The 18,309-nt window shown below is 54.5% G+C and overlaps 1 protein-coding gene across 1 annotated transcript in view; it reads left to right on the forward strand.

Moving 5' to 3' along the window:
- CLPB (caseinolytic mitochondrial matrix peptidase chaperone subunit B) overlaps nt 1-18,309 on the forward strand; it is an 81,288-nt gene that overhangs the window by 54,521 nt on the left and 8,458 nt on the right. Inside the window, exons 7-10 of the mRNA XM_035571733.2 lie at nt 1,756-1,870; nt 11,190-11,267; nt 13,854-13,909; nt 16,647-16,691. Coding sequence (XP_035427626.1) covers nt 1,756-1,870; nt 11,190-11,267; nt 13,854-13,909; nt 16,647-16,691 — 294 coding nt within the window. The remainder of the gene's footprint in view (nt 1-1,755; nt 1,871-11,189; nt 11,268-13,853; nt 13,910-16,646; nt 16,692-18,309) is intronic.

Here is an 18,309-nt window from a genome sequence, read left to right on the forward strand (position 1 = left end):
TGCCCACAAAAAGGGGCTTTCTTCCTACCCAGGGGCTTTCTTGATGTTGGTCTTGCAAGGAGGGGGGCAGAGCGTTCCTCCTCTCCGTAAGCCCACGCGAATCATTCAGCATCCTGGCAGCAGGGATCACCTCCTCTGCACTTAAAAAAAAAAAGGAAAGGAAGAAGGGGAGGGAGGAAGAAAAGATTTGTCAAGACATACAGAAAGACACAGAGCCGTAGCTGGAGCCCCGCGATGTCGGTGAGGCCGGGGGAGCTCAGCGCTGGCACGCTGGGGTCCGGCCCCCCCGGGCTGCTCCTCAGGGATCCGCAGGGAAGTTACTGCTCCGTGTGAGGCATCGGGACTGATGGCACCTCTGTTACACGCGAGACTGATAGCGCCAGTCAGAATTGGATTGCTTGCTATTTCTCTTTTTTAACTCGTGGCAGAGTCGCTCCCAGGCCAGCAGACACCGGGAGCCTGGCGGGCGGCTGGGTCCTCCCCGGGGCTGACAGCAAGGCCCCGCTGCACCCTTTGACTGCTTTCTAGGTCATTAGAGGGGTTTCTCCATCCAGAAGGTGGTTTGAATGATGTGACCGTGTACCTACGTTAAGTTCCTCACTCTGCAGACCCCGTGGGCTCTGGGTGCTCTGCCCGTCGCTCAGCGCAGCTCCATGGGACGGCTCTTCCCAGAGCAGGGATTTCCCTGAGGAGAGGCCATGGAGCAGAGGCCAGCCTCTGGCCCTGATGGAGAACGGAACTCAGCAGGAAGTTTTGCAGCACGTTTTAAAGATGCAAAGGGGCTTTGGGATTTGTCCTCTTTCCTCTAGAAATTCACCGCACTGTAAGACCTGCTCCCACTCTGGGCGTCTGTCGGGGTCCTGTCCCCGTGAATCTGAGATGTGCTTGTGTCAGGTGTCTCTGTAACCTGCTCTGTTGGGAGGTGGCTTTGAAGCATTCGAACCACAGCTTTAACGTGGTCAGGACCCAGGAGAACAAGTGCTTGCACTCATCCCCTCCATGTCTTTGCAGTCTGCGATGCGAAGGCGCCACGCTCGTTGCGCATTCTGCACCCAGCCGTCAGCTCCAGCTGCACCCAGCTGGAAGCAGTGCTGGCGGCACTGGCTCTAAAAGGCTCCGCTTCCTGCTGAGCTGGAGGTGGAAGGAGGCAAACACCCCAAGGACAGAGCTCCTTGCAGTGCTCTCGCGCTTGTCTGCAAAGCAGGGTGTCTGGTGTGCCTGGGGTGCAGAACGGGGCACAGCAGTGCTCCTCGTCCCGCTCTGGGGTGTTGGACTCTTTGGAACAGGGGGTGCTGGCAGGTAGGAAACAAATGCAGGTGGAACAGTTAAGGCTTTATTTTTCAAAATAAACAAGTCCCTAACGGGTTAACAGCTCACTAGGAAATTTGAGAAGGATCTCGGCTGCCGTTGGATCACAGTCAGAGGAGCAGTGCAGTCTGGTTTTCTCATCAGCTGCAAGGTTTCCAGCTGCTGCCCTCGAAGCTCGCCCCATTCTCTCCATTCCACTGCCCTCAGCCCCCCGTTGCTGGCAGACTCAGCAGTTCCCTCTTGCTGCCTCTCGGGCTGGTGCTGCCTCCTACCAAGCCCAGGCTGCTTCCTGGTGACCGGGAGCAGCGGTCTGTCTGTCTGTGCGTCTGTCTGCCTGGCTGTCTGTCAGACACACAACCACACAGCGCTTTGCAGGCGTGCGCATTACCGGTTGTTCCTCGTGCTGCTCAGAAGTGCCAGGTCCCAACGTCTCCTTCCCTCTCGCAGTTCCAGGAGGAGCAGCGCCGCAGGGAGATCGAGGAACGCCGGAGGTTTCCGCTGGAGCAGCGGCTGAAGGAGCACATCATCGGCCAGGAGAGCGCGATAGCCACGGTGGGAGCAGGTAGGACCGCTCGCTCGCTGCTCTGCTCTCCCGCAGCTTCTGCTCCTCAGCGAGCGTGCTGCCTCCTCGAGCCGTGATCCGAGCTGCCTCCCAGCAGATCTCAGCAGCCCACTGAGGCCGGGGAGGTCTTGCAGACATTTCCTGGCTGAGAAAGAGCTTGTTCTTCATCACAAGAGGGGCTGCTTCAGGTGCCGAGGCAGTGCTGCTGGATGCTTTCTGCTCAGGCACGGAGTTAGAGCCCTTTGGTTCAGGATGATTTCTCCCCACACTAAGCACGGTGGCCCAAGGGTTACAGCTGGCCTCCAGGGCTTGCACCGCTCACCGTTAGCGTGTTCTCAGCTGCTGGCTGAAATACGGTGCCTGAACACGGTGACACTTGAACATCTTTTTCACAGGACCATTTGTCTTAAGAATATTATTCATTAATAATTCACAAGCAGTTCCGTACAGCTTTATGTGCATAAACACCTCTCACACAGACTGCTTGGGGAACCTTCCTGTATTCCTTACAGATGTGGGACTTTGTTCCACACAAAATACAAGCACGTAGCTCGGTCACACTTCCCTGGCCCTGTGCACCATCAGATCAAGGGCCATTTTAGCCCCGTGTCCTGCCAGCAGAGTGCAGAGACCAGCAAGACAAACAGAGGGGTATTGCCCCGCTCTACCCACTGCACATCCAACAATTTGCAACCCAGGAGTTCCCTGACCCAGAAGCTACATCTCTGTGTGCAGCAGCCTTCGAGAGATATTTCTTCTTGAGTTTGTCCAGGCTGCCCTTGGATGCATCCTTTGGCAGGCAGTTGCATAGCTAGCGAAGGAATAACATGGTTTTATTTGCTTTAAATCTGCCTCCTGGTAGTTTCACCTAGTGCCCTCTAGTTCTGGTGTCGAGGGAGGCATTCGCTGCTGAGGAAACAAACAGTAGCGCAGCTGAAGCGGCTGCTGCTCATGGCCCAAAGCTCTTCTTTCCTCATCACACGCCGATTTTGTTGGGAGCTCAGAGTCTGGCTCCACCCTGGTCAGTGGGAGTCAAGGTCCTGGGCTCTCAGCTGCGTTTGGTGGGAGCTGCAGGACATGCGGACCTTTGGGGAGATGGGATGGGTACCAGCAAGCAGAAGGGCTATCTGCCTCCTGAGCTCTTTCCACCTCCATCCTTCTGGGGGTGTTGCTCAGTAAATACCGATGATAACACTGAAGCAAAACCTGTTGTCAGCAGCGTGTCCCTGCAGCTTTCCCTGCTCAGTCCAAGACGTACATGGGGGCACATCACCGTCCCCTGCCGGGAGCAGGATCGGCGCACCGGCCACATCACCAGCCTGCGCTTTAAAGCCCTCTGCCTGTACCTGTCTGCTGCCGTTGCTTTCTGCCTGGAGAGCTGCTCAGGCTGGCTGTGGGGTGGTAAAACACTCGGTGACTTGCGTCTCTTACGTCTGGACTGGAGCGAGTTCAATCGCCCGGTGTTTCCTTCTCTGCATCGGCTGCCACCCCTGGGGCCACGTTCCCAAGCTGTGGTGCCGGTGCCTTTTTCTTGAGGTGTTCTTCCTGTACTTGAAATTCTGAGTTTTCCCTGGTAAAAATTAAATAAACACAGTGAGTAAATGAGGAGCCTGGCCTCTTGTGGCTGTGCTGCAGGCATACAGTGCGCAGCCACGTTTGGAGGGACCGGCGGTGTTTTCCAGCAGACCAGCTGCTGGAGCTGGGGGAAAAACCAGAGCAGCTTTTAGGCAAACAGGCCCGAACAGCAACCGCGCCTTTCAGATGAGCGCAGACAGTTGCTCCGAGCTTAACTTCGTTATGCTAATCAATTAAGCACGTTGAGACAAAAGGGTGTTGGGCATCTGTAGAGCAGGGGGGGATGCGTTCTGACTATGTCACTTGGCCTAGCGAGCGCCGTTCTCTCTCTCCCCGAACCCTGTGTGGGCTGGGGGGTGTTTTTTCCTTCTGGTCACCCGTGGGTGCAGCTGGGGCAGCCTCTCACCTCTCAGGAGCAGTTCGTGTCACCCTGGGCACTGCGCCGCTGTGGGGACATCAGGCTGTGTTACCAGCAGTGAGCTGGGCTGGGCTCGCTTTGCCAGTCCCAGGCCTGAGAGCCCCTGTACGCTGTTAATAATTCCTCGAGCATCCCAATTCAGTGCCTGAACACCGGATGGTGAGGTAAGAGGGCTGAGGTCAGGGCAGCACCGCGAGCGCCGTGCTGTCATAAATACAAAACCCACACCAGCCTCGTTAACAAAGACGAGTCCTGTGTGATCTCAGAGCCCTCGAAAGAGCGAGCTCTCCTGCAAACACAACAGCCACCCTCTGTGTTTTGAGAGCGGCTGTGCCTGGGGGCAGCAGGACGGGCTAATTGGGAAGCTTTGATTAATGGGTAGTGCCTGCTTCTGACACAGGTGGTGTTTCTGCACATTAAAGTGGCTGCCTTTATGGAGGTTTCTCTTATTGAATTATAGGGAATGTGCTTGATACCCCCGCAGCCTCAGGATATCAGACCAAAAGGTAGCAGGAGAGTCTCTGTCCCCTCCTCCCTCCTTCCCTTCTGCCCCATTTTGGCTGTTTGCTTTCAGGAAGGGTGAATTTAGAGACATTACTTTTTCTTTCAAGCACTTCCTATCTATCCTTGTAATTTTTTTTCTTCCCAGCTGTTTTTTGCTGCCACTTCGTGGACTCCACGTTCCTCCCGTTTGCGCTCGCTGACACGTTTGTTGGCCGGGCGCCTTGCTGCACACCACGTCTCCAGATTTACCGAGGCCAGCTGATATGTTTAATTTATAACCGCTGCCTTAATTGAATAATCTGATTTAATCCGGCACTCGCTGCATGATCCAAACAGTCTCCAGAGAGGCTCAGCCAAGAATACAAAGGGGACGGGAGCTTGGGGTTTGCTCCGTGGGTCGGGGTGGCAGGGACGCACGGAGGCTGTGGCAGTCGGGACGCTCGTGCTGCTTGCACCACCTGGGCGCTGTCTTGTCCTTAGCACGGGATATATCAGAGCCCTGCAGCTCTGTGCCGCTACCCGACGTAGGACAGACGACGGCAGGACTGGGGGTGATGATTCACTGCTGGGAACAGGGCATCTCGAGGATGCTCTGACCAGGCAGCGTGGCTGTGGCTGCCTGGTGCTCCCCCCGGTGCGGGCGTAGCCGCTCGTTGCACCTTAACACCATCCAGATGAAATACTGCATCTTGTGGCATGTCAGGAAAAAACCACGGGCAGGTCGTTCTTGTAATCCCGGGAACTGATGGGAGCCTGGATGCTACAACTGCTCCATGCAAATGAACAGCTAAACGGCTTACGGCTGTGTTTCCAGGGCACTCTCAATTATTGTGCTCCGAATCTGCTTCTTGTTTGCTGGTTCACTCGAATATGCGGAGGCACCGGGGTGAAACTGCGTGCTGCTTAGGGATCCCACAGAAAGCATCTCCTGTCTAAGACTAGACACCCAAGGAGAGCATTTTTAAGTAACTATATATATTTGTTTCGTGATCTCATGTCCTAAATATTATGACGGAGGAAGAATACCTGTTTTACAGATAGATAGCATTTGCCAGGCAGTGGGCAGTTAGAGGTGGGGTTGCAGAAGACCACTTCCAGCGTTGATTTTCCCGTCCTTTTGGGTTGAAGCAATTTGTATCGGGACTCCTCCTGAAGTCGAAAAGGAGGGAGGAAGGAGAAGAGTTGTTTATTTTTTAGTTTAGAGATTACAAATAAAAGAGTAGTGCGGAAAATCTACTTTTAAAGTATAAAATGCCAAATGTTGAAGACGCGGAGCAGTTGTAGTGTTGAAACCAGCGGGAGTTTCAAAGCTGGAGGAAGACGGACGCACGGGAACAGCACCCTGCCCTGATCCGAAGGAATGGGTTTTCATTTGGACGAAGTGTTCTCCTGCACAAGTCCCGCATTTCCGCGTGTGCAGGCACCTGTTACACCACGGCGAGCGGTCCTGTGCCTGCCTCCTCCTCCTCCCCGTGGGGGCACAGCCGGGGGACGCAGGGTCCTGGCGGAGGAGAGCAGTCCCGCGGCGGGTACGGACCCGGAGACATCGCCCCCGTGGCACCCCAAGCCCGGGCGGTCTGCGAAGCACCACCGAATGAATTGATTTGATAAATGGACATTTATTACACTCACAAATTGGCTGAAACCAATTTCGGTCACATCAACCCCTGATAACTGCTAGGGTATTGATTTGTGTAAAGTAATACAGTGAATTTATCAGTTCAATAGCAAGCTGAAGGGCCTCTCGGAGACACAGCGCTACGGTTACGCCGTTACAGATGTCCGAAATAAAGTGAGAGCACTGCGGCGACGCTGGAAATGGCTCCAAAGAAGAAGGCCCAGGCGTCATCGTCAGCCTCTTTGCCTGGACATTGGGGCTGAATTTCCTAATGAAATTTCAGTAAAACAGCGCGACCTACCTCTTCCTTTTTATTTATTTATTTCTGCCGTCCCTGGAGCTGCCCGAGGAAGGGGGCAGCTCGCCAGGAGGCACACCGCAGCCTTCTGCAGGGCCATCGTGAACAGCACGCAGCCTGGGCTGCTGGTACCAACCCCAAGGAAAGGAGCGTTCCTGTGGGCTTCCTTCGCTCTGCCTGAGGTCTTCATCCCTCAAACTGGCACCGATGTCCTGCTTTGTCCTAACATAGCACCTTTGTTCCTCTTGCTGAAGCCGAACTGCGCAGTGGCCGACCTTAGGGCTCGGAGGTGGAGAGCTGCCTACAGCCGTGGCTGTCGGGCCTGGGGCCGCAGTGTTCCCTCTCTGTAGTCAACCAAAATCTTTCAGCGTTTCCATATCTGAGGCTAGGCTGTGTGCTAGAATATGTCATCATTTTCAGGCTGCTTACAGAAGGGCTTTTACACCTCCTCACTCTGTTGATCTAGCGAACCCACCGCAGACAACGGTGATCAGCACCTTCCAGCCGAGCCCTCATACTGAATCACGAGCACTCACTTTATGGTAGGTTTTTATGGCGTGGTTTATATCACTGGAGCTGCTGTGGGTGAGCCAAGCAGTTAGCCATAAAGCGCGGTGTCCTGCTGCAGAGGCGACTGAAAACAGACAACACTTAACCTCGCCGCCTTTGGACCGCTGAACGTGCTGACCCCGCAAGTGGTCACTCCGTGCCCTGAAGCAGAAGTTTATTGCCTTTATTATCTTAGCTGAAATAGCTGCAGAAATTGTCGGTGGTCATGTTATTCCCCATCAATTTTAAAAAAAAAAAATGCCTACCCCTGGTATTTGACCTCCCGTTTGCTGTGATAAAGGACAGGGAGGGAGCACGTGCGCCCGGCCGGGGAGGGCAGGGGTGGGACACGCAGGAGCGCGGAGCTGGGATGGATGTGCCCAGCCCTCATCTGCCCCTGGGACCCATGCAAGGTGCCTGTTGCCCCTCTCGTTATGGCATTGTCTCTGCTTTTCCCCTTTCCCTGCTCCTGCCCGGTGCAGGGGACATCCCTGCCGTGCACTCCTGTGCCCTCGCAGCCCGCGGGCTCACCCCGAGCACTGAGACGCCCGGGCAGGCTGGAGGTGAGCCGCGTCCGGATGGAGTCCAGCCCTGCAGCCTGGCTCTGCGCCCGAGCTAATTAAGCCTTGACAGGAGTCAGGACTTATTAGCCTGGCTGAAGCCCTGGGTAATGCATCTAGATCGCGTCCGGGCATGAACTGGCAAGTCCACGTGGCACTGGGGCTCGAGTTTCCACGGCCGGCACTGTCCGAGCACGCGGTGCCGCTCTGCTGGGTGGGTGTGCCCCTGGGGCTTAGGAACCAGGAGATGCTCACGGCCACTTGCCCTGGCCCCCTGCACAGAGCTGGGGGAGAGCTCGAAGCTTCTGGCTGAGCCACAGCCCCCTGGCGGGTCCCCTCCGTGCTCCGCAGGTCGGTAGGGATTCAGGCACGCTCCTGTCTGCGCGCTGCTCTGATGGGTAATCACCTTCGTTATTAAAACACATTCTGCGCTCTTCCTAGTTGGGATTCATCTAGCTCCAGCCCCTGGAGCACGCTAATTTTGTCTGCTAGATGAGAGACTCGTGTGCTTTCTTGTGGAGATGCTTAATGACTGTGGTCAGGTCAATCCTCAAACCTCTCGTTGTTAACCTCAGGAGATTGATTTTTCCTTGGCGTTTTCAGCCTCACTTGAGGCTTTGTGCTTCCTTTCCTAATCCTCGCCAGGTCTGTCGGCTTTCAGCCTACCTGGCTGTCCTGCCCGCACTCCTGAGACGCGGACACAGCGCAGAGCAGCGTGTCTGCACGCGGCGCTTGCAGCCGCAGCACAGCACCAACAGCTTCTCCGTGAATGCACCTGGAACTCCTCGGTGCGCCTGTGAAATCCACCTCTGTAGTACTGCACTTCTGCGGCTGCTATCTAACATCTGGGGGGTTGGACCCGATCATCTCTTGAGGTCCCTTCCAACCCCTGCAATTCTGTGATTCTGTGATCTCCCCACCCTGGCCCCTGCTGGCAGAGGCACCTTTTCACTGTCAGGTTGTAGCCTGAGATGTTCGGCTTCTTGTTACCTGCCAGATGACAACGTTTGTTAAATATTTCCCCTGTCGGCTTACTATTCCCGTTCTGCAGGGAAACTTTGCGTGCCGCCCTTGGGATGCCTTTTGTTGAGAATCTTTTATTCCCATACCCAGTCAAGCAGAGATTTTTCGTGGGCTTCCTTTCTCTCTTTCTCAGGTTGAGTTTCAGCATTCCCCATTTGTCTAGGTGCCCTCCAGCTCCAGATGGACAAAAATCCACAACGTCCCCGCTCCGGGGAGGCAGGGGCAGTTGGAGTCCCAGCGCTGAGGGACCAGGGCACATTCTCATCCTGGGCTGAATTTTTCAGTGAAAATCACAAAGAAAGGGGGGCCGTTCTCACTCGTGATCTGGAGTGTCTTTGGTGTGGGGGTCTCCGACAGGCAGCAAACACGGAGCGTCGCAGTGCCTCTGCAAGTCTCTGCGCGCAGTCAGGCCGCGGGTCTCTGAGCAGCTTCCCTCTGTTCACCGTCCCGCAGGCCTTTTACTTCTGCCGCTTGATTTCTCTCTGCTGCCTTAGGAATAACTCAGGCTGTAGCTCTGGCGTCTTGCCCGCTTGGTGCCCCACTTCCATCAAGCACGCTGCGCCGCATCCTCGGTCTCCCTGACACCCGGCAGCTGCCGAGGCACAGCTCGGTGCTGGGAACGCGCGCTTGCAGGTGTGCTGCTCAGCGTGGCCTCCTCCTCATGTATAACACCACGCAGTTCTGGCTGGTGCAGCTTCTTACAAAATATCACGACGCTTTACAAAGCGCGGCAGTCAGTACGGCAAGAATAACTCTTTCGAAGAGCTGCAGCAGAGGCCGTGTGTAAATAATGCAGATAAATCGGGGGGGGGCCTCGCCAGGCTGCGGTGGGATTCTGCCTCTCCCCCTGAGCTGGGCGTGCAGTGCCCCTGGGCTGGCTGCAAGGGGTGAGGGCTGCGTTGCTGGCCGCCGTCTTGCTGGAGCCAGCCACCAAATCGTGGTCCAGCCGGAGCTGCAGCACTTGATGCCCGCGGGTCCCTCCTGACAGCAAGGTGCTCAGGGGCAGGGCAAGCCCCGATGCTCTTCTCCTTTCCGATGTGGTCTGGGACACGGGTCTGGTCCGGGGGCAGAGTCACCGCGCTGGGCAAGGGGATAACTGGGCTGCTGACCCCATTCATGTGTGTTCGGGTCCTGTGGGGTCAGCTGTGTCCCTGGGCAGCCCTTGCCACCCCCGTCCTTGCTGGAGCCTGCGCAAGATGGGATGGGAGACAGGGCCCAGTGATGCTTTCCTTGTGTGTCCCCACGTCCCTCGGCACGCATCGTTACAAACGTGCTGAAATACGCGCTTGGTTCATCCAGGAGGTTCTTCTCACCTCTTCGGTGAGATTTGGGCAGAGATCCGAAGCCCCCGCAGATTGAAATGAGGAGCAGAGCCCACAGAATGCCTCCTGTATGCTCCTGCATGAACTGGAGCAGGTTCCTGACCCTCCCCACCCGCACCGGCACTTGGCATTTACTTGGGGTCGCCCCACCACGTCTCAGGGCACAAACACTGTGTTGTGTAGCCTGCGCTCAGCACAGGCTTTGCTCCAGGGTCTGAGGAAAGCTGCCCGCTGTCCCCCGGGGAGCCTGGGCAGGCGCACTGAGGATGAGACCGTGGTCAGTACTCAAAACAAACCGCAGAGGCACAGGAAGCCCCCAGAGCTCAAACATAGGGCCTGGAGAGAGGGAGGTGACACCAGTGGGACGTCGGCTTCCCTGAGCCACCTCTTGCACCCACTGCATCGCGCACCGCTCCTGGCAGCAGCGCTGCGCCAAGCCGGGACCCGCTGCGGATGGAGGCAGCACCGAGCCCTTCTCCCAGCACCAAACAACAACCAGATATAAGGTCCAGTCCAGCCCGGGCTGTGGGGCTGGGTTCATACTGGTGTTCGGGTGCTAGGGGCTGCTGACCTCCTAGCCAGTGGGCCAAGCAGCAAGGGACTCGGGCTGAGCTCGGGCGGGCGTTTCAGGCCAGATCCAGCCTGACGGCGGTGGCTGTTGGTCCCTCTGGGCTTCAAATGCTGTTCCTGATCCTGCTCAGGTCTGGTGCAGCCGTTTTACTGGCTTGGCGAACGTGCCCCCCGAGTCTGAGGCTGTCAGTGGGACGGGCAGGAGGTGTCGCACGCTCTGCAAGCCAAATCGCTGCGTGTCCCGAGGGGTGTGGTGTGAGTATTTGGGGAGGCAAACGGGTGTTTCAGCTCCCAACCCCCCCTTGCTTTTTGTAAAATTTTCCATGGGTATCTTAACCAGGATGCCCTTCGAAACTGCTCTCCCGACGCTCACCGAGACAACTGGCGGCTCTCCCTTGCCAGGCCCCCCCAGACACACCTCGCCTCCATCCAGAGCTTTTGTGACCTTCAATTCAACGCCGCTCTTTTTACTCGCATGCGAGAAATAATGCAAAAAAACTTCCCCGAACCTGCCTTTTCACAGAAAGGTCGCACTTGTGAGCTGGAAATGCAGCGTGCCGCTTGCACCCTCCCCTGCAAGCCCTCGTCGTTCCTCCCCGTCCCCCCTCCTCGCCGTCTCCCTGGCAACGCTGAGTGCACATCCTGGAAAACTTTATCCGAAATCTGCTCTGGGCAGCCTTCCAAATCCATGCTAACCTGATTAGGTGTCTCTGGGGCCTTTGCTGGCTAATCAAATTAGATAGCACTAATGGTAGCGAGGACTTTGAGTGGGTAGAGAGCAGTAAAACATAGTGTATACTTAGTGATAATTATACTTGCTTTTGTGGCATTGATTTATATGCCTTCTCCCCCCACTTCTGTTTTTGTTGTGTTTAAATGCAGCCATTCGGAGGAAGGAAAATGGCTGGTACGACGAGGAGCACCCGCTGGTCTTCCTTTTCTTGGGATCATCTGGAATAGGTAACGTTTGGGTTACCCGCTGCGGTGAGCGGGACGGGAGCATGGAGGCGAGGCTGGGCTGGGCTGGAGCACGCGTGGACACACGTGGACACACGAGGACACACGTGGACACACGAGAACACACATGAACACGTGCACACACATGGACACGACACATGAGGACACTCCGTGCTGGCCTGGCGCGGAGTCGTCCCAGGGGACTGTCTGCCTTAAAGGCTCGAGGAGGAACAGTTTTCCTAACAGAAGCACGAATTTAACAGCACTGTGCTGTTAATGCGTCCATGGGTGGGGTAATAACAGAAATTTGCTGCTTGCAAACCAAATCTCTGCTCGTCTTGCTCATGCGGGCAGGGATTGCTTTGCAGTGACGCAATTGTATTGACACTGGTAATATTTTTCCACAAGCACAATAAAATGCGACATGACAGCTGATCAGTTCATGAAATGGGCAAAATGAATTTTACTCGGGGAAAAAAAAAAGTAGAAAAAAAAAAGCAGATTTAAAGTAACCGAACTGTGACATTTGAAACGACGCCGGCACTTCTCCTGCACCCGGCTGGCTCACGGGGCTGTGGGGAAGATGCTGGTGCTGGAGGGGTTAAGGTAGCGGGACACGCACCTCACAGCAGTAGCAGGCCGAGTATTAACTCTAAACGAGTTGCTATAAAGCAGTATAAAAGCAGTAAGAAACGTTTTTGAGACTTCATTGCGCTGCTTATGGCAGGTCTGAAGGCTCACTGATATGAATTGTCAGCTCTTCAACTCTCACATATTTCCGTGAGGGTTTGTGCTTCTTTTGCTGCCATAAAAATGAGTATTGAAATGAGAAGGCAAAGCAGCTGAGAATTTGATTGTATCAAGTGGGTGTTTTGTCTGGGTCTTGGTGTAATGGCAATGTGAAAGACCAAATGCGTACAAACTGAAACGCCAAATGTGTCGTCGCATTTCAGTAGGTTCCCACAGCAGTTAAGCACTTTAAAGATCCATTCCTATATATATATATATACACACAATATGTATGTGCATATATACACACATATACACCTATATGCCCGCACATTAGGCTCGAGGATACAGCAAAAAATGAAGTCACCAAAGCCTGAGCCGAAATAAGATGAAGAATTCTGGCAGCAGCGTTACCTGTCGGGACAGGCTTCCAAGCAGTGACGAATTTCCATTTTCGCAGCCCGTTTGCGGTGATCTAATTAGGTGATCCCGGAGATCTAAGCGACCAAATTTATCTTCAGCAGAATACAGAATACAGCTGTTCCCAGGGTGGGGCTGGCGCAGATGTGTAACGCTGCTCGGGGTGCTGCGCGGCCACAGCACCGCGGGTGCAGGCGTTCTGCAGCTGTAACACCAGCACAGCTCTGCCTGCAGTTGCAGCCCCTCTGGCTATGTAGGATTGTACCTTTTTTTTTCAGCTAGTTTGGTTTTTAAGATACGATCTTTTTATTTAGGATAGTTGCTTACGGCATTCATGTGCCTGCTCTCTGCCCTGCCATGCCCGAGTGTTTATTTTTCAGCGTGTAGCCAAACACAAAACGCACGCAGTGCAGGTACGGCGCTGGCTGCAGACACGCCGAGAGGTACTGACGTTAACTCAGAGCATCTCCCCCGTCTGTTAAATGCTGCTCCTCTCCTTTGCTGCTAATTCCAGGAGCTGCAACCAGCCCCAAATGCTCCACCTGATAAACCCGGCAATTACATGCCAGTGGGTGGCAGCAGGGAAGCTTCAGGGAGGACACTTCTGCTGGCTCTGGCAGAGCGTGGGTAGCTCAGACACGCAGCAGAGCTGCCCGTTGAACCAAGTTTTACCTGGATGGACAGGTTGGGAGGACAGGGTCTCGCCTTTCGGGAGCTGCTGAGCTTGTTCACACCTCAGTGTGGATTTAGTCCATCACTGATTGCAATCCCGGATTTTTATGCCAGTTGCCTTGCGTTGATCAAGTAAATAAAGAATGTCACACTACCCTGAAATTCTTCATCTAGGGAGTAAAAGCCACTGCACATGAAACTTGGAATAGAGAAAAGGTAGCGAAAATCTGCTCTAACTGCATCTTTTTGCAGAAAAAAAAAAATTAAGCTCTTTCTGCCCGTCTCCTAAAAACCAAGCTGCCGGCGCTGAGCTCAGCACCGCTGTTCCTCCTCTGGGTGCTCAGGATGCTGCCCACGCCGCCGGCTCGGCTCAGCTCACAGCACTGCTCCCCGTGCAGGGAGGAGCTCCAGCAGAGCACGGAGCACAGAGCACGTCCGCCCTGCCCTGCCCTGCCCTCAGCTCACTCCTTACAGTCACTGCCCTGCCACCAACCCCCTGGTGTGCACGGGGCCGAGCACAGCGGGTCCTGCTCCAGGATCCCGACCCTGCTGGGGCTGTGATATGGTGCTCCTAAACCAGCACTGTGCCCTATATAGGGGATTTGGCAGGGCTACCCTCTTCCCCTGAATGCATTTGCAGATAAAAAAAAAAGGTGTATTGGTCGCTGCGGGCGGCAGCCCGGCAGTCAGCACGGCTTGCAGAGAGCTGGACAAGCAGCGCGGCCTTCCTAACTTCTAACACGAGGCTTTTCTTTCTGTCTGGAACAGGAAAGACAGAGCTGGCCAAACAGACAGCCAAGTACATACATAAGGATGTCAAAAAGGTAACCCCTCTTCGCTTGGTTCTTTGCCATTCGGAGCGCTTCGTGATGGGACGCGCTGGGGCTCCTGGTGGGGTCGCTCTCTGCCCCCCCGGGTTGCAGCACGCCTCATTGCAACCCAGTGTGAGATCTGTACGTGGACGCTGAGCAAGGGCCTCTGCAGAGTTAAAAGGAAGCGGTTGCAGCCCGTGTCCCTGTCTGTAGCACTAATGATATCTGGAATCATAAATGTCAAAATTAATTTAACAAAACCTTGTGTTCCTCTTTGAGGTTGCGCAGGGTGTTGGCACCCTGTGTGGTGAACACGTTTTTCGCCTTTGTTCCTAAGAACACCGTAAATCGTTAGAAGGATGAAATTTTAAAAATCCATTTTGCATGTCCCCGTGTGCACCATTTGTAGCAGTGTCCAGTTACCGGCAGTGGAAATGGTGGAACCGACTTCGTGCCTGGGTTCTTAGTGCCGAAATGTTTGGGATTCCAACACCAGAAGCTGTTCGTGGGCTTTAGTCTGCTATCCGCTGGGCAGTTTTCAGTTAAGACGGGCTAAAATTATCTTCTTTGGCAGGGGACTGGTTCAGGGGCGCCTACCTTTTCAAACAGCAGGCACTTAAGGCTGCACTCCTCGATTCACAGCTGAGCATCCCCAGCCCCTGAGGAGCACCCGGCTTTCTTCCTCAAAGGGCTGGGGGAAGCGCAGAGATGAGAGCCCTGCAAATGGGAACACGAGGAAACACGAGCAGAGCTGCTCTGTAAGCTGATATTAGATTAATTCCTCTTGCCCACATCCTCCAGCATAGAATGGACACAAGAGAAAATGACACATGTAGAAAGAAGATCAAAAGTAAACCAACGCTATAAAAGTGGCTGTTCTGGTTTCTTTTCCTCATCCTTCTGTAATTGCCTTCCCGAAGCAATAAATCCTGGTTCCTGGGTCTCAGGCACCTCCACCCGAGACTCCCGCACCTGGAACTGGTCAATGCCCGGCCAAACATCAAATAGAAAAATCAGTTCAACACTAAATGCTGTGTTAATTCAATAGCATGCACAAATCGGAGTTTTATTGGTAATGAATCAGCTTGGCAGCCGGCGCTGTAACGAGCAGCTTGAAGAGGGGCCATCAACCCTTATGGGCGGTTACGGGGGATGCAGCTCTTAGCAGGAGCCGCCTGATTAAGAAGGAAGAAGCCATAACAGTCTCATTTCCTTACTGATGGAGAGGTCGTGGTCTAATGACAGGCGCTAATGTCCTTGCCCAACCTGCGTTAGCACACATGGTGCGAACGCTGGGATGGAGGAGCCGGACCGCGAGCAGACCAGAGCAGGGCAGGTCCTACAGAGCCTGGAGCATCCTGGCGATGGAGACGTCGTGTGCCTCGTGTCTGGGGCAGCAGGAGGGTGGGAGAAGCTGCTGCAAATCTACAGGAAGGTGGTACCGATGGCTTTGTGAGTGCTGACCACCATGGGTGACTTCTGTGGGACTCGGCTGATGGATAGTGTCAGGCTGGGCTGGTCGAGGTGCTCTCCAGGGAAGGATTTTCCACCAAAAACACAGCGTCTGTGGCAGGAGAACTTCTCATAGGGTTGATTTCTACAATAGCTGGGAAACGTTTTCTTTTGCCGGATTTGGTTTTGATTCCATCTGATAAAAACCAAATCGATGGAAAGAGAGTAACAAAGATGCAGACAGTTTTGAAATGAAGAGTTTCAGTCGGTCTAAGCTGCCTAAACTGCCCTAAGCTCATACCACCACCACCGAGTACCCCTGAGCCAGCGTGTGCTGCATGGCCGCGTCCTCCTGCACGGCGCCGGGTCTTGGTGCCGGTGTCTGCCTGTCCTCCCACCTCCCTTCGCTCTCCCCAGCCAATAACTCCATCACCCAGGTCTCTCGCTGTCCTTGGAGGGCAATACTGGGACCTCGAGGGTGTCCGGCAGCACCGGGTGGCTGCTTGGGGTGGTCTCACTGGTGCTGAGCCACTAAATGTGGAGCCTCTCGCCCAGCAAGGGAATGGCTCAGACCAACAAGGTGCTGGGGAAAGTGCTCGTGTTGGGCTGGTGGAAAGGTCTCCATTGGGCTGATGGAAAATTCTGCTATCGAGCTGACTATGCCAGCACTGGTGCTGAGGAAGGTCAAGCTGATCTTCTCATAGCTTCAGCACCTAGCTGCGAGCCCAGGAAATGCCTTGTCTGCGATGAATAATCAGCTTTCCAAATACAAAAGGAAGTTTGTGCAGTAAGTTCTGTAACGTTATCTCTTTGAGGCAATCGTCCGTGAACCTCATTTACCTGGGCTTTCTGATTTTTGGTTTTGCTTATTTTTGTTTTTACGGGAGGCATTTTGTTCTTCATGGGATTCGTTTCAAAAAAAGGCTGAGCAGCAATAAAATCCATTTTACGTAGCAAACTGTGAGGAGCTATTTCAGTCCCATTTTCAGTCCCCAGCTCTGGTGACAAGCACGGTGTTTCAGTGAACCTTGGCTGGGGACTGTTAGCCAGCAGTGGGAACAGTTCCTAGCTGCCTTTGAGAAACTGCAGTTATTTCCCTCTTCCTTCAGAATAAGTCCTAGCATTTGCAGTGGATTTATCTGGCCGCTGACTGCCTGCAGTCCTTGGGAACCACGAAGCGAACACAAGTGTGCTCATACGTGCAGCCACCTGCCTGCTTCTGGAGAAGCCTTCTAAATGTAATGAAACTTGGGGCACATTAATCAAAACTCACTTTACGTATTTATTTCTCTTCCAGGGTTTCATCAGACTGGACATGTCGGAGTTCCAGGAGAGGCATGAGGTTAGTAAATGGGCTGTCTGTACTTCCAGGGGTTGCAGTTCTGAGTTTAATTGGTAATTCAAACAAATCGTGCCAATCCCATCGTTCCCCTGCGTTTCATCACTGTCCTTGGCGGTGCTGAGCGCCTCCCGCTGCCTCTGAGCACGGTCAGACCTCCTGGCTGCAGGCTGTCTTGGGGGCCTGGCCGTGGCAGTGGGCAGCCAGGACCTTTTTGAGTTACCTCGCCAAAAAACGGGCAGTTCGGTGTGCCAGAGGCGGGTGCAGGACGCACAGCAGTGAACACGCGGCAGTGAATCTGCAGAAACGTCCCCTGGAAGGGGTGGAGTGCTGCAGTGAGCCGAGGAGGAGAAATAGCACCAGGAACTACGGACCAGAAGGGGATGATTTTATACGGCAGCTGCTGGCTGCAGGCACAGACCTTGGCCGATCCCACGTAGCCTTCAAGCACTGCTGTGAGGCATTTGCACTGGAAAATAGCGGCACCTCCTGCTGGCCCGGCCAAGCCCGAAATCCTTCAGGAGAGGTCCGTCCCCACCAACTGTGCAAAAAGCAGCAACGTCCCAGCTGAGACTGCATAAATCCGGTTTGTAATAAAATGTAAATGTGAAATCTTCTGATGGCAGCGTAGGTCCCTTGTCTAGTTCTCTTGATGCCACTGGTGAGGTGCACCCAGATCCAGAAGCACGGAATAAGAAATTTGCTGAGGATCAAGCCCTTAATCAGGGGAGCTGCTGCAGAAGAGGAGGAGGAGGAGGAGGCACTGGCTGGGACCTGGGAAGATCGCCTTGAACAAGAGGAGGAAGAAGGTGCCAGGGAGGAGTGCAGGAGGCCAGGCCCAAGCTGGCAGCACCGCCGTTTGCATTTCGTCCTGCCGAGGGCTGAGCCACCACCTCTGTGGTATGGGGGGAGCTGTGTGTGCAGGAGGGGGTCAGGGCCCTCCAATGGCCAGGGCTAGAAAAGGTCCAGGAGAGCATTATTTTAGCCAAAGCAGAGAAGTAAGGAGATGTGGGAAGAGAAAATAAAGAATTGCCTGCAGCTGCCCTGATAGATCGCTTGTCGGCGGTTATGATGGGGTCCTACGCTGGAGGAGTGAAAAATGCATGAAAATAAAGCCATGTTGATGACTCAGTGCAAAGAAAGAGGAGCTGGAAGCGGCGGTGTAAATGTAAGATATAAAATACTGTGCCCTGACAAAGACAAGAGGCAGAGCAGAGGGAAGAAATAAAGTAGAGAATTGCAGCGAGAGCAATATAAATTTTTCAAGCAAACAAGGAGCAGGAGGTCAGCCCAGGAGACGGCATCCTTTGAAGGAGCCTGGGGAGCCTCACGTAGCCACAGGCGCTGCTAAACAAATGAAATGAATTAGCTGCCTTCAGCTAATTCCTGCCGGCGGGTTCCTGAGCCTGCGGGAGCCCCTCACCTCTGCCCGAGCACCCCTGGGAGAGGGCAGGGAGGCTGCAGCAGCGCACGGCTCTGGTTCCTGGGGACGAGGGGATTGTGGCTGTCCCCAGGCTGCATTGCTGGGTCAAACGGAGCCGCCTCGAAGAGAGAAGGTAGGTGGCTGTGGGCATGGCTTTTGGGAAGCGAAGGTGAAGGTGCCGTGGCTCCTTTCCCCTGC

The sequence above is a fragment of the Cygnus atratus genome, chromosome 1 (genome assembly GCF_013377495.2).
Source record: "Cygnus atratus isolate AKBS03 ecotype Queensland, Australia chromosome 1, CAtr_DNAZoo_HiC_assembly, whole genome shotgun sequence".
Classification (NCBI taxonomy): domain Eukaryota; kingdom Metazoa; phylum Chordata; class Aves; order Anseriformes; family Anatidae; genus Cygnus; species Cygnus atratus.